The sequence below is a fragment of the Brachycentrus maculatus genome, unplaced genomic scaffold, assembly GCF_059751285.1.
Source record: "Brachycentrus maculatus isolate JH-2025_06_01 unplaced genomic scaffold, ASM5975128v1 h1tg000026l, whole genome shotgun sequence".
NCBI lineage: Eukaryota > Metazoa > Arthropoda > Insecta > Trichoptera > Brachycentridae > Brachycentrus > Brachycentrus maculatus.
Genome location: NW_028280780.1, coordinates 1829581 through 1855047, shown reverse-complemented (window position 1 = coordinate 1855047; position 25467 = coordinate 1829581). Strand labels below are relative to the sequence as shown.

At 30.7% G+C, this 25467-nt stretch overlaps 1 protein-coding gene across 1 annotated transcript in view; it reads left to right on the top strand.

Moving 5' to 3' along the window:
• NK7.1 (homeobox protein NK7.1) overlaps window positions 1–25467 on the top strand; it is a 135534-nt gene that overhangs the window by 28147 nt on the left and 81920 nt on the right. The window contains exon 3 of the mRNA XM_088270364.1: window positions 13563–13840. Coding sequence (XP_088126490.1) covers window positions 13563–13840 — 278 coding nt within the window. The remainder of the gene's footprint in view (window positions 1–13562; window positions 13841–25467) is intronic.

The following is a 25467-nucleotide window of genomic DNA, read 5'->3' as shown; positions in this document are numbered from 1 at the left end:
GCAGGGGTAGGCAGAGAGAATCGAACGCCACACCACTCTGTCTTTGCAAACATTATTCACCTCTTCTACATTCCTGCATCTCTTCATACATACTCGACGATTATTACGACTCCTGACCCGGCCGCTTTCAAGTATTTGATATACCTGATTGTGCCAAGTTTTCCTCGGTCTTCTTCTGCTTCTTTTTCCAACTACATTCGCTTTCTTCTTTCCTCACTCCAAACCATTTCAAAACACCTTTCTTAATTTATTTGTTTATTTGTTAGCTGCCTTAGAAATTTTCCTTGCGTATTATGTACAAGGATTTATGGCATATTTAGTTTACATCCATCAATCAAGATCAGTCTCATAGCTCATTTATTTGTCTAATTCGTTTTGTCTCATTTTCCAAATAAGACACCACCAAATCCGATAGATCCTTATGTCCCATTACATCGTTAATTTCAAAACATTTAAAACATGCTTATTCTGTACAAGTCGTGTCGGGTAACCCCGACGTTGACCATCGCTTGTGAGAAAGTGTCCCTATTTTGGGCAGTCCAAAACAGCTCCTCGATGCTCCGTACTTCTGTCCACTCGTGTATATTACTGAGTCAGGAGATCCGCCTTCTTCCGACACCACTTCGACCCTCGACCGTATCCTCGATGATCATCTGAAACGTACAGCTGAAAGCTAACTAAACAAACTAATCATCACGCCGCTTCCCTGAAAGAGTAGGCAGATATAATGGAACTCCACACTATTCTGCTTTCCTAACATTCTTTTCCACGTTCACATTCATCCAACTCTTCATACGTACCCGCCAAATATTTCGACTCCTCACCAGACCACTTTTAATTACATATTATATTTGAAATATTTGATCATGTCAAGATTTCCTCGGTCTTTCTCTGCTTCTTTTCCCAACTATATTCGCCTCATTATTTTTTTCACCGTTCTTTCTTCACTCATTCGTTCCACTCGCCCAGACCATCTCAATACACTTTTCTTATTTTTATCTATAATTTTAATATATCTTAGCCTTGCATTATATCCTTATATAACTATTCGAACATGTATCGTACATCGTTTAGCCTCATTGAGAGATCGCATTTTAACTGCATTCAGACTACTTTCATCTTACTTTTGCCATTCCAATAAATCCATACTTCATCGCCATTCATTAGGACTGGGTTTGAACTAGGACTCCATTAAGCACTGCAAGTTTAGCTTTCACTGAAAAGTTTTTTTTAAATAATCTCTGTCCACGCTAAAGGCTAAGTGGCGTCATGATTAGATGGTTAGTTATTAAAATTAATTTCACACGTACTTTTATGGACTATTACGTTTAAACTTGTTTTCGAAACAATATTTCCAAGAAAAAACAGATTTAAATGAAAACAATTTTAAAAATAAAAAAAATATTTGAGTTTTACGTTGCTTATGTATCTGACTGTACAGTTTACAGTACCTACGGTCTACAGTAATTGCACCATCAAGTACAGAGCAATGCCAATACTAAAAGATTACATCTTGATTCGTGTGAAACTCATAGTATTTTCACGCCATGTTGAATTTAAATCCTTTCGCTTTTATTTTAATGGGAATTCATATAAAATATTTTCGTTAATACATATTATTTAGGTTAAATCTATGTATGTACCTACTCATACATATGAATATCACAAAAATATAAGCGAATGAAATGCAACCCTTGTTTTCTTCATTAAAGGATTTTCTTAGAAAGAAAATATCCATGAAGAATTCTCAAATTGACATGCTATTTTTGTGCTGCTATAATTTGTTATATCCGCCTCCGTAGAGTAATGGTCAGCACGCTCGGCTACCGTTCTGGAGGTCCCGGGTTTTATTCCCACGGGGGGGATCAAATAAATATAATTGATTTTTTCACTCAAATATTTATTATATTGCGTTTATATGACGCAGTGCCCTATTCACCATTGGGGTGCGGATAAGGTTTTATTTTAAAAAAATTATATTTTTAGCTTTTCTTTGTGAAAAAAGCTACACAATTGTCATAATTTGATACACTTTTCGTAGTTTTCGTAGAAACCACTTATTATTCCAGTTATCAAAATAACGATTCCATCATCAGGTCAATAAATAAGTGATTTAAATTTTGAGTAGAGTGGTTTGCATTCATGAGTAGAAATGGTGTAGAATGGTGTTTGGTGGTGGTTTACCGGTGTATAAAGTGATCTATAATTTTAGACTAAGACAGCCAGGTAATACTTAGTTACTCATTAGTCCTGATAATACCCAGTCTTCTATATTCTTCTTCATCTATGTTGAGATATCATTATAAATAACTTCTTAGGGGAGACAAACCAGAATTAGTGAATTCATGCACATTGTTTCGAATTTGATCAACATGTATAATATATGTACAAGTTCAAAGAATTTGAGTAGTGTGCTTGTCAATCATGGGTAGAATTGGTGAATGTTACACGTGTGTAAAGTGATCACATAAATCGGCCTATAACTGTCATATGTCTATGCCCAGACTTCTATATTCTTCTTTATCTATATAATTTTTTGACATCTCATCAAAGATGAAGAAGAATATGGAAGTCTGGGCATTTACGGGGCTGACGACCGTCATCGGCTGGTTTAAGTGATCACTTTACACACGTGTAACATTCACCAATTCTACCCATTATTGACAACCACACTACTCAAATTCTCGGAAGTTCTATATTTATGTATATGAACCAATTTAGAAACCTTGTTCTTAAATCACTAGAACTTCACTAGAGATATCTATTGGTGAGATGTATATAACTTCCATATATACATCCAGACTTCCATATTCTTCTTCATCTTTGATGAGATGTCAAAAAATAATATGAAAATAACTCCTGTAATTGGAGATAATCCAGATTTTTTGAACAAGTATTTGGACACACTCAAAATGTTCTTTATCTATGTTGAGATGTCAAAAAAATTAATTTTATCGATAAATTTATTTTAAAATCACTATAAATATTTTATCATAACTTAATTTCAATGTCTACCGGTTTCAAAGCTAACCGCTTCTTTATCGAGACTGATTAGTACATAGTATTAATCAGTCTTGATAAAGATGCGGTTAGCTTCGAAACCGGTAGACAATATAAATAAGTTATTATAAAATATTTATAGTGATTTTAAAATGAAATTATATTTTAATAATAAAATGGAAAATCACAAAGTCAGTGTTTCAAATATAAATTATATTGATCGAAAACTTAGATTGGTGATCCCGGTTTCGAATTATCAAGATTTTTTTGCTTTATTTTTAATTCTTTTGCATTATACAAATATGACATAAATTCAAATACAAAAAAAAATATGGATTATATATCAATACAAAAAAAAAAGATCCCACAAATGTATGGGCTGTGTGTGGGTAAACGATATAATTTAGGTCATAGTAAAGGACACTGGCAAGAATACAATAGATATTATAAGGAGTAGAACTAGAGTAAAAGTGTTAATATAAAATACAAAAAATACCAAATACTATCAAAAAAAAGAAAAAGAAAAATAATAAAATTAAAAACTCAAAAACATAAAAAAAATTAAAAAGTAAAAAGTGAAAAGTTATAAGTGATACGTCTACAAGAACAAGGAGCTGAAATCTGTCTCCTGAAATCTGTCTGTGAAAAGTTATAGGTGATACGTCTACAAGAACAAGGAGCTATAATCTGTCTCCTCAATAAACAATATTAACAAAATTTTAAATCCTAACAATCTTAGGTAATTAACATCTAACATATAGTCTTTGTGGAATAAATTGAACAGTTTAGGAGCTATAAAAAATTAGTGTCTGCGCGAGTCTGGATTTACAAAAAGATGCTTGTAATAATCAGCGATTACTAAAGCACGTAATATTATTATTATACGATGTGTATCCAATGATAATTAAAACGCAAATATGTAGGTATTCATTATGATATTGTTTTCATTGACAGTGAAGGGTTTCGAGGAATTAATTATATTGTGCTTAGCGTAATTATCGTTTGAAATCATTTATTGCCTATTGACGGTACAGTAATAAATTTAAGCCAGGTATATGACAGGAAATGTGACACCTTAATTTACTAAATTAAACATATTTTCAGTTAGCTTACCTTGGAAATTAATTAACATTATATTTTGTACTAATATATGTATTAATTGTTAAATGAAACACCCATTTTTTTGAGTCTACTAAGTTGTATTCAATTGTTTAAAAAATATATTAAAATTAATACTGTGACAATTGTTTCGCCTGGTTATGGCATTTTCAAACATACGTATGTAGAATTTAAAAAAAATCTGTATTTGATTTAACAATTAGTACACAAAATAAAATGGAGTTCTACAAATTAAACGCTAAATCAATAAATAAATTTATTATAATATGCCAAGTGAGGTGTTACTTGGTAAATACCACTTTTTACCAAATATTTGTCTGCCTCCGTAGTGTTATGGTCAGCACGCTCTGCTACCGTTCTGTAGGTCCCGGGTTCGATTCCCAAGGAGGGTAAAATAAATAGAAGTGATTTTTTCACTGTTATATTTATTCAATATTACCCTGGACTGGTATCTGAAGCGGAGGGCTGATCACCTTTCCTTCATGCGTAAACGATCAAAATAACACTGCGTTTATGTGACGCAGTGCCATTGGGGTGCGGATAAGGGTTTTATTATTATTATTATTATTTACCAGGTAAAACTTAAATAAAAATGATAAACTAGATTTTACCCCAAAGTGACTGCTGAATCAATCAATGAAATTTTTAAACAGTCAACCCTGGATATTAGGGGACCTAAGGAATTGGGATATTTTCATTTTATAAAAAGTACTCTTTTATACCCTTGCTTTGTTTTACGCAGGGGCAAAATGACGGGACTTTAAGGTGGAAAATCGATATCATCAATCGTAACATTTAACGTGATTGCATTTTTTGCTTGAACCATCGTTTTTGTATTTAAAAAATAAGTTTTACATAGAAATAAATGTATGGTTTTGAACAAAACACATTGTTGCGCCATCAGTTGAGAAATTTGTGAAGTATTTATTAAGCTTATTCCGTTACACAAGTGTATAAAGTGATCGGTTCAGCCAGCCAACTGCCAGGTCGTAAGCCCTTGGTTGCTCAGAGTTCCATCTTCTTTCATAAAAAAAAAGAACGATACATGTTTCAAATCGATCTTTATATTTGTTTTTGAAATTTGTGATTTTGCCTGAACGAACATAACATATCGTTCACTCCTTTCAAGAACGTCATAAATCAAAAATCGTCAATTTTCAGTTGTGCGTGTTTTTGGAATGCCCAGAAAATGTACTATATCCCAGCAAAAGAGGCATATTGTTAACTTAACATTTACCCGCTACAGGGCAGAAAGTGTTGTTTTTGCATTTTGAAGAAAAGGTATTGTTTAATTATTTTTTTGAATATTCTAAATATTTTTCAAATGGAGAAAAAACCTTCAGGTTTTACCTAAACAGATATGTTGCACAGTAAAAAGTTCAATAAGTGGCTTGATATTTATTTTTAATGCTTTGTATAATATTTATAAACTTTAAAAACGTTCTCCTCGAAAATCAAGTTTTTTGATTTATGACGTTCTTGAAAGGAGTGAGCGATATGTATTATGAATATTAAATATTCCAAATTATATAACCAGATTGATTCGATCCATAATCCGATAAACTCCACCTCATTCACGTCTACCCTCAACTCTGTACCATTTAATATGATCAAAGGATTTGATCCTTTCCGCGAAGCAGTTCTCCCGCCCGGGTAAGCACGTCCACGTGTGCTTACCGTGTGCTTAACGTGTGCTAAATGTACTCTAAATATTTGCTATCAGTATCTACCTATTGACTGCGCTGGGTCTACTTATACACATTAAATATTTCTTGTTCAGTTCCGCATATATATTTTAAATGAAGTTTTTTTTCTTCTTATTTATTAAAAATATAATTAACATGTATAATCGTTTTTAAATTTGTTTATTTTAATTTCATGTATAGAAAAAAATACAACACTATGAGTGTGTCCAAATACTTGTTCACAAATCTGGATTATCTCCAATTATAGGAGTTAATTTTCATGTTTTTTTTTTGACATCTCATCAAAGATGAAGAAGAATATGGATGTCGGGGCATTTATGTGATTATAATCCAGGATTCGGACCTCACTTACTAATATAAGAGTTTCTGCTTAATAAAAAGCTTCTTTACATCTCACCAATAGATGTCTCTAGTGAAGTTCTAGTGATTCAAAGAACTTCCAAGAATTTGAGTAGTGTGGTTGTCAATAAATGCCCAGACTTCTATATTCTTCTTCGTTAGGGTTCTTGGTATGTATAGAGCAGATACTCATTTTGTTAGAAAATTTTCTCAGTCTATCTTATTTGTTAAGAAAAAGAGCGCCTTTTTAAATTTGAAGTTTTTTTTAGTTTTTTAGACATTTTATCTCCCTTGATTGATGACGCGCAGACAGCGGCACAAAGTAAACCCTTCCCTTTTATGGCCACTTTGAAGATTTCAACCCTCTAAATTTAATTGGAATAACAGGGGTTGAATTCAATTAATATCACTGAATGCGCGGAACTCGAAATAATTCTCGGTAGATAAATGTCAACATGAATTCAAGTACCTCTCTCTCAATTCCTGACTCGAAAACGTCTACACTACATACTTATTAAAAGCAAAATAATTCCACACGTAGATTTTTTCTATATCTTACATATATTAAGGCTTAGATCTCAAGTGTTCAAATCAGAATGCGTTTAGCCACCCTCAGGGCTGGTCGTGTACATACGCTCATTAAAAATAATTGTGAATAGGATATTTTTTGTTTTTAAAAATATGTGTGGAATAAATACACACACACATATATATATATATAATATATATATATATATATATATATATATATATATATATATATATATATATATATATATATATATATATATATATATATGTAATAAAATAACTAGGTACCTACCTACACATTTTATTAAGTACTTACAAAAAGTACCTACATAAAACAGTTCTACCACCAGATGCCGCATGCGTCGCACAGAATTAAACAAAAGACTTCCGATAATATTATTAACTGTCAGAATCAAATAGATAGATAGATAGATAGATAGAAACATATTATAAAGATAAATTAAGAATAAACTTTAATTATAAACTTTAATTACAAAGCAACACATTGTTTATTTTATTATTATACACCCACTTTACATATTATTTACACTTAATTTTCAAAAGGAAAATATTACCACGTTATATATATATATACATATATACACTTTTTTTAACTCCTTACCTTTCAATACCTCTTTTCTTTTCAAACCCATATAATTATTTCGATGAAAAACTTATTTTTTCAATGCTAAAACAATGTTTGAAGAAAAAAGTGTTACCTGGATTCAGAGAAAATAAAGTTGCGACTTAACGAATACTTGTCCTCAACAAAAATTACGTCGACTTTTGACACCACCGGATTTTAGCTTGTTATCGATCTGATCGTGCTCGCATTCGCCATATATATTTTCTTAGTCATTATCTCGTTTCACATTCGATCCACATGTCCATACCACATCAAATAACTCTTCTTAATCTTTTCAGTTATACATTGTTCAGTCATACATTAACTTATTATATCTTCGTTTTTGATTCTGTCATACAATAATATTCCACACATTCGTCTTTTTCCGCCTTTCTCTATTCGCCACATATACTTTCTTAGTCATTTTCTCGCTATCTATTCGCTCTACATGTCCATACCACATAGGCATAGGCTATGAGACTTAAAAAGTTGAAGCCTGAGAAGGGTCATGATAAGTGATGTTGCATAAGCCGTAGCTAGATTTCAGAGTCACTGGGACGTTAGGTAATTTAAAAAAAAAATCAATTATTCAAAGTAGTTAGCTGAAACCTTTTTTTGAAATCGTCTTCAGAAAACGACTCTACGAAATGGCTTTTTCTTTTATTTCATGGTAAGAAAACTTGTTTAAAAATTCATAATTTTTATGTACCGTAAAATGTATTTTCGTATTGCTGACCGGGAACCAATTAGTCTTGCGAGCAATTCGCATGGGCAAACGAGTCAATCCACGTTCGAGATGCCTTCCTGCAGCTGTCACTGTGCGTCGTTCACAAGTTTATTTGAGGACCTGTAACAAGCTGCTCTCTAATTTGTTTGGACATTCCTCATATTTCCCAGTGCCGTAGAATTAATCAAATTAATTGTTTTTATTTTAAATATTGTAGATACTTTGTGGCACATTTCATAAACAGTATAAAATAAAACTAAAAATTTGTTTTAACACGTTTCATTTTTTGTACATTTTCCAGCCGGTTTCGACAATCACCTTGTCATCTTGAGGGATGGTTACGTACATATCTATCCTACATAGTATATATCCAACCCTAAAGAAGAGAAGGTGCTTGTCGAAACCGGTTGGAAGTGGTTAAAACCATTTTTTTAAATTAAATGTATTGTTTTTTTTTTATCTATAAGTTATTACTTCTTTTTTCAAACATCCTTGTACATTTTATGGACACGTTTTGAGTATTAAAATAATTTTCAATTTATGAACACTCTCCTAATCATTTACTACATTCTTATTATAATCCCCTACTGCTCCATATATTCAGAGCTTCTCAACTCAACAAATGAGACAAATCGAAGCACAACAAGGTGGATACAGTCCCCGGTGCATACCCAGTGCGTAAGATCATTAAAACCCCCTTGACTTTTACTGGGTCATCGTGTTTTTCTCTTATTCTTTGTAATTTTCACTATAATATTTAATGATTATCACCCTGAACTGGCACTTTAACCGTGGGACTGATCCCCTTGCTTTCATGTTATTAACGATTAAGATAACACTACAGTACCCTATGTATCTTCATGTGCGAAAAAGGGCTAGAAGATTCATGTATATATATATATATATATATATATATATATATATATATATATATATATATATATATATATATATATATATATATATATATATATATATATATATATATATATATATATATATATATATATATATATATATATATATATATATATATATATATATATATATATATATATATATATATATATATATATATATATATATATATATATATATATATATTTATTTATATATATATGTATATATATATATATATATATATATATATATATATATATATATATATATATATATATATATATATATATATATATATATATATATATATATATATATATATATATATATTTATATATATATGTATATATATATATATATATATATATATATATATATATATATATATATACATATATATATATATATATATATATATATATATATATATATGTATAATTCGTCTCTATTGTACTTAAACCAGTTTACACTCCCTGTATATGTATATTGATTTGTTGTTACTAGGGAGAATATTAACAGGATTTGTTATTACGCATAATAAACCGCTATCTAGGCATGAAAACATATGAGAGATTGAAGAAGCCATGTCGTTCATACGAGCTTAACATAACTCACCTTCTCACTTATTTTATACACTAATCCTAAATCCTCATGATTCCCTGGTATATGTGGAAAAATATCAATGATTTATTTTTTGAATCATGTCGTTTGGTAGTGAAAGTTGTCACTGTGTTTTTTTAAATCATAAAATAATTTTATTAATTGACTCGGCAGTCATTTTGTGAAAATATCTTTATCCATTTTTTACTCGAATTTCATTTGGTAAATACTACTATTTCTTAAAATCTATTGTGACACGTGTTTCGATGCATTCCGAATCATTTTTAAACATTTTTTATACTATTTTTATACTACTACTACTACCATCACGCTGTTTCGTAGCAGGGGTAGGCAGAGAGGAAGGAACGCCACACTCTTCTGTCCTGAATTACACTCCTCGCTTCCTTCACATCCATACATATATTGTAGTAATACATGCCCTCTGATTACGCAGACTTTGACAAGATGTTTATAAATGATTTGTAATGTATCGATACAAGTGTTACCATAGATTTTTAAGAAACAGTGATATTCACAAACTGAAATTAATAATGAAATAACATAAATGGTGCGATTGGTAATTGCGACATATTTTTATTATACAATCCATTTCTAGAATCTTTAACGGCAGTGTTAATTTATGAAATCAATAAGTATATCATAAACGAAGGCGTACTAAATGTTGAAGAAAATCGGCTTAATTACAGTCGATTGAGCCCAAATGTCTCCTGCAGGACACATTCTTCGATTGTACAGCCTCATGAATCAGGACTTCCGGATGACACAAATCTCTACAGGATCCTGAAACCTTTTGAAATCAAAAAAATATTCATAAAAATGAGATTTTAATTCAATGCAAATACGGTGGAACCTAACCGGATTATTTTGCACACTGGGAAACGCAGGATTTGATATATATATATATATATATATATATATATATATATATATATATATATATATATATATATATATATATATAAATATATACATATATATACATATATATATATATATATATATAAATATATATATATATATATATATATATATATATATATATATATATATATATATATATATATATTTATATATATATATGTATATATATGTATATATTTATATATATATATATATATATATATATATATATATATATATATATATATATATAATATATATATATATATATATATATATATATATATATATATATATATATATATATATATATACATATATATATATATATATATATATATATATATATATATATATATATATATATATATATATATATATATATATATATATATATATATATATATATATGTATATATATGTATATATTTATATATATATATATATATATATATATATATATATATATATATATATATATATATATATATATATATATATATATATATATATATATACTCGTATATATACATTTCTTAACCCATTTGGAATAAAATAATAATTTGTTAGTCGTGTTTAAATGAATTAACTTAAAATGTGGTATTTTAAAAGTGTTTTATTTTACAATTAATTGATTTTCTTTATCTACTTCAAAGAAGTTACTAGATCGATTTAAATCCGTTAAAATTGAAGTTCCTAAATCAACTGTGTGATAACACTTTATTGCATTGCGGTTACCTGAATGATAAATCGCTTGTATAAAGTTCCTGCGTATTTTATAAGTACGAGTGATTTTATCAGTCCAAGATACAATGTATGGATGCATAATATTATTTGTTTTAAACTCTTTTCAACTTCCTCTTTAGCATCCAACCGCAAGTGATACAACACCAAATACAGGTTGTCCAAAAAGATGTAACCATTTGCATGGGATTGACATTTGTCATTATTTGCTTTATGGCGATTGGTCACACAACATACCAGATATGGACAAATTTACCTTAGGATCCTTATGAAACCATCGATGAAATTTATTATTATGCAGTACCATATTCTGTAATCTTTAAATGTTTTTAATATTTTGTATGGATACGTAATGCATGAAAGTGAAACATGGAGTTGTCAAAAGAAGGATAAAAGTAGACTGAATGCAGTCGAAATGCGATCTCTCAGAAGAATGTGCAACAAAACGATGTATGATAGATGTTCGAATAGTGAAATAAGGAAGGTATGCAAAGCTGCGACAAGCATTATCAATAAAATTAAGAAAGGTATGTTGACATGGTTTGGACATGTAGAACGAATGAGTGAGGAAAGAACGGTAAAAAAAATTTATGAGAGGAATGTGATTGGAAAAAGGAACAGTGGGAGACCGAGAAAAACTTAGCACGATCAGGTGTGCCAAATATTTGAAAGCGGTCAGGTTAGGAGTCGAAACAATCGGCGGGTGTGTATGAGGAGATGCATGAACGTGGAAGAGGCGAGGAATGTTTGCAAAGACAGAGTGGTGTGGCGTTCTATTCTCTCTGCCTACCCCTGCGGGGAAGCGGCATGATGGTTAGTTAGTTAGTTTTTATATTTTGTAATCTTTAAATCTTGAACGATTTAAATTAATAATTTGACTGTATGTTGCCTTTTGTATGCTGACGATGCGGTTATTCTTGCGGTAGCAGAGCAGACTTGCATGTGTTGGTGACAAAAGTGTATGATGTGTGCAAGGAAAGTGATTTTCTGATGAATGTTGGCAAATCCAAAATTATGGTTTTTGAAAGAGATGAATGTACATCTGGGTGTGAAATTTTGGTCAGTGAGAAAATTTTGGAACAGGACGATTATTTCGTATACTTCTGAAGTATGTTCGCATGAGCGTTAACATATTTTTGGATAGCCCTGTACAATAATTATCTCTTTAAACGTCTAGGTGCTTGCAACATAATGTAGATAATTCTAATTATTGATAATTTAATAGAGACATAACACTTGCGGCTTTATTTCACCATTTTTAATATATAATGTGTTAAATTAAGTAGTGAAAATACGGGGAAATACTTTTATTTGCACCAAATTAATATTTTTTGTAAGCCTCTGCTCGTTTGGTAATGATTTTTGCTCTTACAAACAAATTTAAAATAAGAAAGGATATAAGAGGAGATGGAGAAAGAAGAAATAAAGCATTAACAATAATTTACACATAAAAAATAAAATAAATTTTTCGATCTACATTAATTAAATAATATTAAAATGTCTTCTTTTACCTCTTATTCGCACCCAACGGTGCACAGGGCGCTGCATCATATAGAAGCAGTGTTATCTTGATCGTTAAATAACACGAAGGAAAGGTGATCAATCAGCCTTGCGCTTCAGGTACCAGTCCAGGGTTATATTAAATAATAATAACGTTGAAAAGTCAGTTGTATTTTATTATAAATTAAATTATTACCATATAATCTTATTACCCTGTTAGGAATCGAGCCCGGCACCTCCAGCATAGTAGCCTAGCATTACTTAATTAAAGAATTGTCAGTTAAAAATATTATTACTTTTATGTAATTATAAAATGTGGATCATAAACATATAAACATTCGAATACATACACACATCTATACGCATACACATACATGCACACATATCGCTTACTCCTTTTAACAACGTCATATATAAAAAAATCGTCAATTTTCAGTTATTTCAATATTTTCGGAATGCCTAGAAAATGTACTGTATCCCAGCAACAGGGGCATATTTTTATATTTACCCGCTACAGGGCAGAAAGTGCTGTTTTTGCATTTTGAAGAAAAGGTATTGTTTAATAAAAAAAAAATTTAAACTTAATATTTTTCAAATGAAACAAAAACCTTTAATGATCTGTTGCACAGTAAAAAATTCAATAAGTGACTTGATATTTATTTTTAATACATTTTCTTATATTTTTAACATTAAAAACGATCTCCTGAAAAATCAAGTTTTTTGATATATGACGTTGTTGAAAGGAATGAGCTATATGTACAACCACACATTATGTAGACTTTTTCATGCCACTAAAATTAGTTAAAATACTGTGTCAAACTAAAAATTGTTTTTTCTTCTTTCCTTCTAGAACCAACCAAGACGGTGAAACGGAAAAAGTCCACGGAAACACCAGTGCTAAAACCATCCACCCCGTTACCTCTCACCCCTTCTGGAGTCCTGGCAGAGGACGAAGTGTCCAGAGACTCCTCGGAGACGGAAGCCGACGGGAGGAAGAAGAAGAAGGCCAGAACCACGTTCACAGGGAGACAGATCTTCGAACTGGAGAAGCTGTTTGAAGTCAAGAAGTATCTTTCTTCTAGCGAGAGAACGGACATGGCGAAATTGCTCAATGTCACTGAGACGCAGGTAGGATTTTTTCAGATGTTTCAGTTTTTGTTTTTTTTTAAAGTTAAATAGTTTTTTTTAGATTAATAAATAAATACAAGTACGTATCAATAAATGTAGGATTTTTTCAGATGTTTCAGTTTTTTGTTTTTTTAAAGTTAAATAGTTTTTTTCAGATTAATAAATAAATACAAGTACGTATCAATAAATGTATCGATTATGAATATCCACCTTGAAGTCTGTACTTTCTGAACATTTCTTCTCCATGTTATAATGGATAAATTTAAACGTTGCGTTTCACTCTTTCTCGATGCTCGGTGAATGTGATGATTTTTATTTTAAATGATATTTATGATTTTTATAAGAGTATTCCATATTTTAAAAAATAAATAAAACTAATTTCTAAATTTTTTCATGTAAATCATTGTACGGTTAATTTTTAATGTTTTCCTTATAATTCATCGTTCATTTCTAAACTTTGTGGGTTTATTTGAATTCCACATCCTTAATTATCAACAACAGTTGTTTAAGAAAATCAGGATAGACAAATATTTTTTTACAAAAATCTGATGTTAGTTATAATTTTTTTTTAAAATACTACACTACAACTAGGCTAATTTTTTTATTTATGTATTGTAACTGCAGACAGTTGGTAGAATTCCATATTGAATTGTTGTGTAATGTATCCAAAATAAAACAAGGTTTGTTGGATTGAATTCTACATTTATTTATGTATATGTTAATACGTGACGCGTTTCGTCTTCTTAGGAAATTATCAAACACTCAGTGTTTGGTAATGTCCTAAGAAGACGAAACGCGTCACGTATTAACACATACATAAATAAACGTAGAATTCAATCCAACAAACCTTGTTCATTTTGGATATATTACCCAACAATTAGGCTAATCTTATTTAATCTACAAGTAGCGTAGCATATACTCGATATAAAATGATATGTGGTTTGTCAAAATTAGTAGAGTTTAGTATCGTAGGATACATACAGTCAACAATCGAAAATCTAAAATATAAAATGTAAAATTTCAAAAAAGATTAATATTTAATTTACATATATCTGTTGCTGGTTGATAAATTTTAAAATGAGCTTAATACACACTATTGCTAGGCTAATTATGTATATTTATCTAATATATATGGATAGATAGATAGATACTTGGGGTGGATATTTTATTTTATTTGATTTTTTACTCTACAAAGAAGAGCAATCTGTAAATTTAAACCAATCTTTTAAAAAAAAGGCTATCAGCCTGTTTTCAATATACAAACATTAGTAATTACTCGTTTCATATTTATTTGTAATTGAATTATATCTGCAGGGTGGCTATTATTATTAACGATGCCGATCAACCTCGTATTGTGGATACCAATTGAATAGTTGGTCAATTTAAAAATGATTTCTCTTCACGAAAATCCTTTCATCCCCCAGCGGGTGTGTCGACGGCCGCATTCATGGGCTGTAGTGTTTTAATTTGTCAAAGCGCTCTGCTGGCGGTGAACTACCCGTTAATTTGCAGCATCAATCAACGTGTTTCATCCTCATAATTACACTTCCGATACTCGGCCATCCCTCGGGAGTTTCCGCCCCTGATCGGCTACCCTCGGAGGCTGATACGGTTTATCCTAATGACCATCGAATTGATAAATGAGGGACCCGAGATTACGAGAACAACTTAAAATGATCTACTTAGATGTATAATGTCTTCACACATGTGTGTCTTACATCTTTATATTTCTGGCGATGTTTGAATAGTTTTATTACCCTTATGAAAAACATGGCAAAGTTAATAGATTTTCTACTCCGTTTTATGGCTTTCTTTAGATCTTAGTAAATTAAATATTTTTTGTGCCATAGAAGATAGAAGTTTGAGCACTCCAGGATCTGGCTGGCTTGATTGATCACTTTACACACATATGTAACGTTCACCATTCTGCCCGTTATTGTACATCTATACTGCAATTTTATAAAATTGTTTGTATGCAACGTTCTTGGATTCCTTTCATATGCTAGTTTTTTTTGATAGATTCGAAAGCTTGGCTAATAGTGTCGCCATGAGTTGAAAAAAATTGTGAAGTTTATATAACATACTCCAATGAACATAAGTGAGAATCGTTGCAAATTATTTCAAAATTATTTTTTAGGAGATGCTTTTTTCATTAACCTATTTGACTAGTTGATTATCAACAACTTTTTCAAAATATTTATTGTATCAGGCACAGGATTATTCACCTTACGTATCAATATTAAAGGTGTCTTATACAACTGTTTAAGTTGTTACTGTACATAATTGGAAAGCATTTGTTTTAATGAAATGTTTGATATCAATGTTACCAAAAACGATTTTCTTTCCCTTGAATACCAGGCAATCATAATGACTATGAGGTAATATATTTAATATATGTAATGCTCTACATATGTGATATTTAACTGTATAGAGGTGATATGTACAGAGTACTAAATAGGGGTAGTTTAGAGATCTGGCTAAAATTTATTAGATTTGCTGTCTGAAACATTTCCCACCCTGTTAATTGGAGAATTAATCTCAATTCGTGACGTTATACAACATAAAATGATGTGCACTACAGCATTAGTTTCTAGTTAGACCAAAACATATTTTTTTTTATCTACAAACCATATGTACTTTTATCTACATATAACAACACTGGTTTAGTTCTAGCTACTGGTCATAATTTTACCCCCTCCGCAAAAAGACGAGACAATTAGTTTTTTGTGTTTTTTTTAAAAGTTAAATTGTTTTTTTTTTTAATAAGTAAATAAATATAAGAACGTATCAATAAATGTGTTTATTATGAATTCTGTACTTTTCACCTTGAAGTCTGTACTTTCTGAGCATTTCTTCTCCATGTTATAATGGATAAATTTAAACCTCGCGTTTCACTCTCTCTCGATGCTCGGTGAAAGTGTTGAAAGTGATAATTTTTTTTCAAGTAATATTTATAATTTTTATAAGGGTATTCTTTATTGTCATCTTACATATTTTGGTAATACTGTTAAAGGCATTATTTGTAAAAAAAATCTAATTCAAATAAAATAAAAATAAAATACGTAGGTATCAAACATCAATACAACACTCCCTTTATCATTCATCGTTCTCTATGTGTAATACCTCTTAAAACCTTTTAAGTTGTATTACACAAAGTGAACGATGAATGATAAGGAGAGTGTCATATTATCATACCACAATGTTAACAGTGTTTTTAAAATATAAAATATATTTTCGATATACTTAATAGAAAATTTTCCGAATACGAGAAACATTTTCCGCTGCTTCTAATAACTGGGCTAAAATAATAAAAATACGCTGGTATTTTTGATAAGAGTGCGTTTTATTGCCATTCAACAAAGTTAACAATGCTTTTAAATACAAAATATATTTTAAATAAACTTTACAAAAATTTCCGTATACGAAAAACATTTTTCGCTGTTTCTAATATCTGAGTTTAAATAATAAAAATAAAAATATGTTGATGAAAAGTGCGTTATATTACCATATCACAAAGTTAGCAATCGGTAAAGAATACAAAATACATTTCAATACACTTAAATGAAAATTATCCAGAATACGAGAAACATTTTCCGCTGTTTCTAATATCTGAGCTAAAATAATAAAATATCTTACACTGATATTTTGATGAAGAGTGCATTATATTACCATTCCATAAAGTTAACAATGCTTTTAAAATACAAAACATATTGTCAATACACTAAAATGAAAATGATCAGAATACGAGAAACATTTTCCGACGCTTCTAATATTTGAACTAAAAAAATATCCTACACTGATATTTTTGACCAGTTATTCAAACGGTGACACGGTGGACTGAAGATTAGTGAAGCCTTACCGAGAAATTCGTAAATAGCTTGATAAAATGAAGAAACAAACGTCTTTTTCTTAAGTTCGTTGGTCTACCAACACTTGTACTTACTCGCATTCATTCATACATGTCACCCAAAGATGTCGCCTTTTAGCGTTTTAAATACGATTTAATTTCACGAAATATATGCTAAATTTAAAACTTACTAACCATCACGCCGTTTCCCCGCAGGGGTAGGCAGAGAGAAAAGAACGCCACTCCACTCTGTCTTTGCAAACATTCTTCGCCTCTTCCAGGTTCATGCATCTCCTCATACATACCCGCCAATTATTACGAGTCCTAACCTGACCACTTTCAAGTATTTGGCATACTTGATTGTGCCATGTTTATTTCGGTCTTACTCTGCTGCTTTTTCAAATTACATTCGCTTCATAAATTTGTTTTACCGTTCTTTCCTCACTCATTCGTTCTACATGTCCAAACCATCTGAACACACCTTTCTTGATTTTATCGATAATGCTTATCTCAGCTTTGCATTCCTTCCTTACACGATTCGAATATCTATCATACATCGTTTTACCAAATTGACCAAATTTATATTTCTGTAATACCACTTTATAATATATCAAATACTAAGCTTCACTTATTCGCGGTATAGCTTCACTTGTATCACTTCACTTGAATCTTGAATTAAAAATGGTGTCTATTTAAATATATGTAGATCATACGTATTCTTATAAATATATCCTTTTCTATTTTCTTGGTGCAATGAACCCCTTCTCTTGATATCTCAACATAGATGAAGAAGAATATGAAAGTATAAGTATTTACAGAGCTTACGACATCTCATTGGGTGGTTTCATCATTGTTAAGATATCAATATCAATAACGCCTAAGTGGACAAACCCAGATTTATAGACAAAGTTTTGAACACATTCAAAATATTGTGAATTCCCTGATCCATTATTTGTTACGTGATATTATTGTTATATGTATTTTTTACCAGTTTATTGAAAATTGATACAGTTTCGTCTGCTCCATATATTTACGCAATTTCTTTTCGTCCGGAGGAATACATATCGCTCACTCCTTTCAACAACGTCATATATAAAAAAAAATCGTAATTTTTCAGTTGTTTATGTTTTCGGAATGCCCAGAAAATGTACTATATTCCAGCAAAAGTGGCATATTTTTAACTTAATATTTACCCGCTACAGGGCAGAAAGTGCTGTTTTTGCATTTTGAAGAAAAGGTATTGCTTAATTTTATTTAATATACTTAATATTTTTTAAATGGAGAAAATCCTTTAGGTTTTACATAAAAAGATCTGTTGCACAGAAAATAGTTCAATAAGTGGCTTGATATTTACTGTTATTACATTTTATTATATTCTTAAACTTTAAAAATGATCTCCTGAAAAAACAAGTTTTTTTATGTATGACGTTGTTAAAAGGAGTGAGCAATATTTCATTTGAAAACCTACGCAAAATGGAAATCATGTGTAGAATGGTGAATGTTGCACATTGTAAAGTGATCACTTAACCAGCCTACGATAAGGCAAAAGCCTTGTCAATACCCAGACTTCCATATTCTTCTTCATCTTTGTTGAGATGTCAAAAATATGAAATTCTTTAAATTGAAGAATTCACTCGTTTTCGAGAGATTTCGCAATATTTCTTTCGCCTCTTACATTAATCCCGAATTAGTTTCAGAATACTGTTTTGATATAATAAATTACGTTGATAACTTAAAGAATGTCCCGTAATTTTGGCTTGCGGTTTTGTGCCAACCACAAAATTTATGTAATAATGATTTTAATGAATAAATCATTTATCTGTGAACATCGTGTTCCTGTGACATATATTTTACACAAAAAAAAATTGTGTCATTTATTGACCATGGGCCATCGATTTTTACAACGATATTTTTTGGATTCGATCATTCAAAACTGATCTTCTTCTTCTTTTTAATGGCTTTTCACCCATCTTGAGTGTTATAGCCAATGTCGAGTTATTTTCAAAACTGATCACGCCAGTCAGTGTACAAATTTATGGACAGCATAATTATAATAACAGTGAAGGTTAAATAAAAAAGAAATATTTTATTTTGAGAACAGCAAAATTTCGATAAAATGGATTAATGGAAGGGGGGGTGTCCGTTAAAGCCGATAGTCCGGTATATTAAAACAGATTTAAAACAAATCAAAAACCTTTTTCTTTTAAATATGATCACTGCATTTAGATATAAACATAACACGAAAAATGGTTGAGTGCCCGAAACATTTTTCAGGACACAAGACGAGTACTCGTCGTGAATGTTGCTGATTGATATCGACGCGCTTGCTTTCGGTATTCCCGCTCTAAAAAAGGAATCAGTTTTCAGAAGATTTCAGACATAATTTATGATTATCATAGCCGCTAAAAATTGTTTGCATGCGGCGACATTTGAATTTTAGCATGTGTAATATTAACAGTGATATTTTGTCCACCTCCGTAGTGTAATGGTCAGCATGGTCGGCTACCGTTTTGGAGGTCCCGGGTTCGATTCCCAAGGGGGGTAAAATAAATGTAAGTGATTTTTTCACTTTAATATTTATTCAAAATTACCGTGGACTGGTACCTGAAGCGGAGGGCTGATCACCTTTCCTTCGTGTATAAACGATCAAGATAACACTGCGTTTATATGACACAGTGCCCTATGCACCATTGGGATGCGGATAAGGGTTTATTATTATTATTATTAATATTAACAGTGTTATTTTTTTACATTTAACAGGATTTTTTGTCCGTTATATTCAAAGTCCGTAACATAAAGTTCCGTTACGTAGAGGTTTGTTCTATCGAGGTTTTACTGTACTCAAATTTCCACCTAATTCATCCTTCCATCCTTGTCAAACAGAAATGTCATAGTGCCCAAACATGTATGTACGTGTGTTGCTGATTCGCTCACTAATTAGCTTGTCATTTCAACCTGACTTGCCTTGGACATCGCACAATCCTATAATATATAGGTGATCCTCGCTCAATGCTATAATATAATATGTTTAAATATCGTAAACAAAATTGCTAAAATCATTGTAATATATGAATGATAAAATAACAATTATTTGTGTTTTAATTTTTAAATCAAACACTGATTTTTTTGAGGCTACTAAGTTGTATTTTTTTAAACACATAAAAATTAATATGGTGATAATTGTTTCGCATAGTTATGGCATTTTCAAGCGAATTAATTTGAAAATGCCATAACTAGGCGAAACAATTGTCACAATATTAATTTTAATGTGTTTTAAAAAAAATAAAATACAACTTAGTGGATTCAAAAATCAGTGTTTGATTTAAAAATTATTATATTTATTAAAATGAAGTTCTACAAATTAAACGCCAAATCAATAAATAAATAACAACACATACATTTTGACATCTCAACTCAGATGAAGAAGAATATGGAAGTCTGGGTATTGGCAGTTCCTTTGACCGGTCATAAGCTGGTTAAGTGATCACTTTAAACGCGCGCAACATTCACCAATTCTACCCATGATTAACAACCACACAACTCAATTTTTTTGAAGTACTATACATGAATATGATCCAACATCGGAACATTGTTATCGAATCACTAGAATTTCATTAGAGACATCTATTGGTGAGATGAAAATAAGCTTTTTATTGAGCAGTATTAGGACACACTTAAAATTTTGTTCATATTCTACCCATGATTGACAACCACAATACTCGAATTTTCGAAACTCATAGATATATTGATCAATCTCATGACACAGTACATATGAGGTCACAACAGCCATCTCCATATGTTGGATTGAGAATGCTTTCATTTAGTCGAGACCCTTTTATTTTCCATGAAACAAGTAGTCAATTAAATGATAAAAACAACTTCCAAAAGTTGAGAAGTGTGGTTCTTAATCATGGGTTTTATGGTAAATGTTACACGTGTATAAAGTGAACACTTACACTAACTTATGACAGGTCGTAAACTCTGTAAATACTTACACATCCATATCCTTCGTTATCTATGTTCAGATGTTAATATAAATACCTCTAAAGTGGACGAACAAGGATTTTGGACACTCAAAATTATTTCTCTGAACACTCAAAATTATTTCTCTTAATAAAATATGCATTGTATTGGGGCTTGATTGAATTGATTGACGCATGGTTAAAAACAATGTATGTACTACGATTATCTATTACTTGTATCTAAATTACATTTTGTTTTTGTGACGGTCATCTCACTTCGTGACAGCATTTTGAAATTGTTCTCAATAGCGATTTGCCCAGACAAAGCTTAAACTGTCACAAGCAGATAAAAATATCATTATTTTCATAGACTGTATTTCAATTTTCGTTGTATTGTCATATACGATGTTGAATGCATCGAAAAACGTGTCACAACATGTTTTAATGAAAAGTTATTTTTATATTTTTAAAGATAACTTATTTTTAGAATTTCTAAATTCAGTCACATCACCCTACTTTTACACCAACTGCACTAGTTACGCTTTCCCGAAAGGGTTGAGAATCCAGATTATCTTAAAGAGCTGTGTATTCCAGACGAATTGGTTGATAGACGTCTCATGGTTCGATCGACTGCAACAACTGTTATGAGTAAAGTGATCATACCAGTTCGCTACTAGCGTAGTAAATATGGCGAGCGTGCCTTTGCTATTGCGGAATGATGGCGTGTAATGCTCTTCCACCATTTGTTTTTTTACTTTTCAACATAGGTGAAGAAGGAAACGGAAGTATGGGCAATTGACAATTTCGAAATTTTGTGCTTGAATCACTAGAATTTCACTAAAGACATCTATGGGTGAGATGAAAAAAGCTTTTTATGAACTCTCTCACCAGTAGTTAAAAACAGTGAGAGTGAGATGATCTTTAGAAAAAAAACGCATTGGTTTGATAAATTGTATACAGTATCTCCCTTTTCCGAATTCAATCACATTGAAGCGCCCTCGATATATTATTTTACGAAAGTGGCGTTCTATAAATTATGCAATATTATCAATATTTTTTAAATTTAAGTTTAACTTAGTAAATACCACTATATCTTAAAATCTATTGTGACACGTGTTTCACAATAGTTTATGTGAAGCTAAATTTGGGTTGGGTCCTTGGTACGATAAAGGTAAAAGAGGGGATGCGAGTTGTTTCTTATTTGAAAAATAATGGTATTTACTAAGTAAAACTTAAATTAAAAATGGATTGATTTTACCACAAAGTGACTACTTAATCAATTTATTAAATCAATATTATTGAATATATATATGTATTTTACGAAAATGGTGCCATATAAACTATCTAAAAGTATTTTTTTATTATTATTTAATTAAAAACGTGTTTTTCATTCAAACCCTTATCCGCACCCCAATGGTGCATAGGGCACTGCATCATATAATGGCAGTGTTATCTTGATCATTAATACACGAAGGAAAGGTGATCACACCTCCGCTTCAGGTACCAGTCCAGGGTAATATTGAATAAATATTAGAGTGAAAAAATCACTTATATTTATTTGATTCTCTCTGGGAATCGAACCCGGGACCTCCAGTACGGTAGCCGAGCGTGCTGACCATTACACTACGAAGGCGGACTATAATAATATAATTAATAACAGGCGGAATAACGTGTTACTGTTTCTAAAATCTACACTAGGCTTTAATTTTTGTTGTAGCCTGTGATGTTTCACGAGTATGCCAATAATGTCGTACTGGAATCTAATGTAAATCAATTTTACAGATATCCGCATAGTTATTCGTACACTAACTTAGCATATATTGCTGTAAATGATCAAATTACCATTACACGTTGAAATTCTGCCAAAATATTTCACGAATACCGAGCGTTCGCAAAACTATTTTCCAATCGGATCAACATTCAACATGCATTGGAGCATTAGATGAAAGCGGTATCTATTTATGTATTATATGTACATAACTATCAAAGACATACGTGTATTTATTATAAGTACCTACATATATGGACGCCCGATTCATACTAGAAATTATTACATTCACAAGAGTGAAGAAATAAGAATTTATGTGGATATTCTGAAACACAGAATTTACCAGAAAAGTCACACGTCTCTTTACGACCGATTTTTTTTATGAATATACCTCTCTTGGAATAAAACCCTTATCCGCATCCAATGGTGCATAGGGCACTGCATCATATAAACGCAGTGTTATCTTGATCGTTTACACATGAAGGAAAGATGATCAGCCTTCCGCTTCAGGTACCAGTTCAGGGTAATATTGAATAAATATTACAGTGAAAAAATCACTTGTATTTATTTTACCCCCCTTGGGAATCGAGCCCGGGACCTCCATAACGGTAGCCGAGCGTGCTGACCATTACACTACGGATGCGGACATATTGTTTTAATATAAATAGATTTAAAAAAAAATAACTTCTTACCTTTCAATGACTGTTTCTTTTCAAAATCATATAATTATTTCAAAGAAAAACTGATTTTTTAATACATTAACGGTGTTATCAATTACGTAAAATGTTACCTGGATTTAGAGAAAATTAAGTTGCGACTTAACGAATACTGGGCCTTAACAAATACGTGTATATAATATCGACGCCATCAGACCTCCAGTCTGATGATATCGGTAACGACGAAACCCTATATGTAACAATAAATATGTCATAATTAATTTTTCATGTATTGAAAAAAAAAGTATCGTTAAATGTGCCCACGGCACGGGAAAACTTACGAAGGGTACATTATTGTAAATTGTAATTGTGTATTATATATAATAAATTTAAAAAATATTGCCATTTATCAGTGATTTGTATATTGTTTTAATGGGAAATATTTCATTCTTTGTGTCCGCCTCTGTAGTGTAATGGTCAGCACGCTCGGCTACCGTTCTGGAGGTCCCGGGTTCGATTTCCAAGGGGGGTAAAATAAATATAAGTGATTTTTTCACTGTAATATTTATTCAATATTACCATGGACTGGTACCTGAAGCGGAGGGCTGATCATCCTTCCTTCATGTGTAAACGATCAAGATAACACTGCGTTTATATGACACAGTGCCCTATGCACCATTGGGGTGCGGATAAGGGTTTTATTATTTATTATTATAATTTATGTGAGTAATTCTTAAATGCATGTGTAACTCGTGTGCATATGAATTATTCTCTATAAATAGGCAATCGTCTTCCAGAAAAACATATTTATTAGCTCATCACATTAGTAATGCGGTTTTATGACGATTCTTTTGAAATTGAATGTATCATTTCATTTTCGATATTTTCGAAAAGTATAAAAATTTTGTAGTGCACGACTATGCAACTGGATCACCCACTACGAAGGGTTGATGCTCCCAAGAGTGAACAGTAAATATGGAAGTAGAAAACTTCAATACAAATGTAGTTCTTTTCATTTTAAATTTGTTGTCGGCGGAGGTCAAATAAAAATATGAACCAAAGGCAAAATAAAGGAATAGGTTGATTATGAGTTAATATAAAAAAAACGTTTTTATTAATACTCTTTTCCTTTTCTTGTGTATACTTTAAATTATTTTAAGATAAAAAGGGTCTCAAAGAATTCAAATATAAATGTTTTGTTTACTATAAGGAAATGTAAATATATTTATGTAGATGTAGTAAATTAAGTTTTTAAAATAGTTTATATTATGTAATATAAGCAAACTTAAGAAATAATAAAAAAATAGATTAAAATAATTTAAAAATAATTGTAAAAAAACTCAACCGACAAGACACATTCGGTGGCTTCATGAGTCTCTGATTTTTTAAATGTT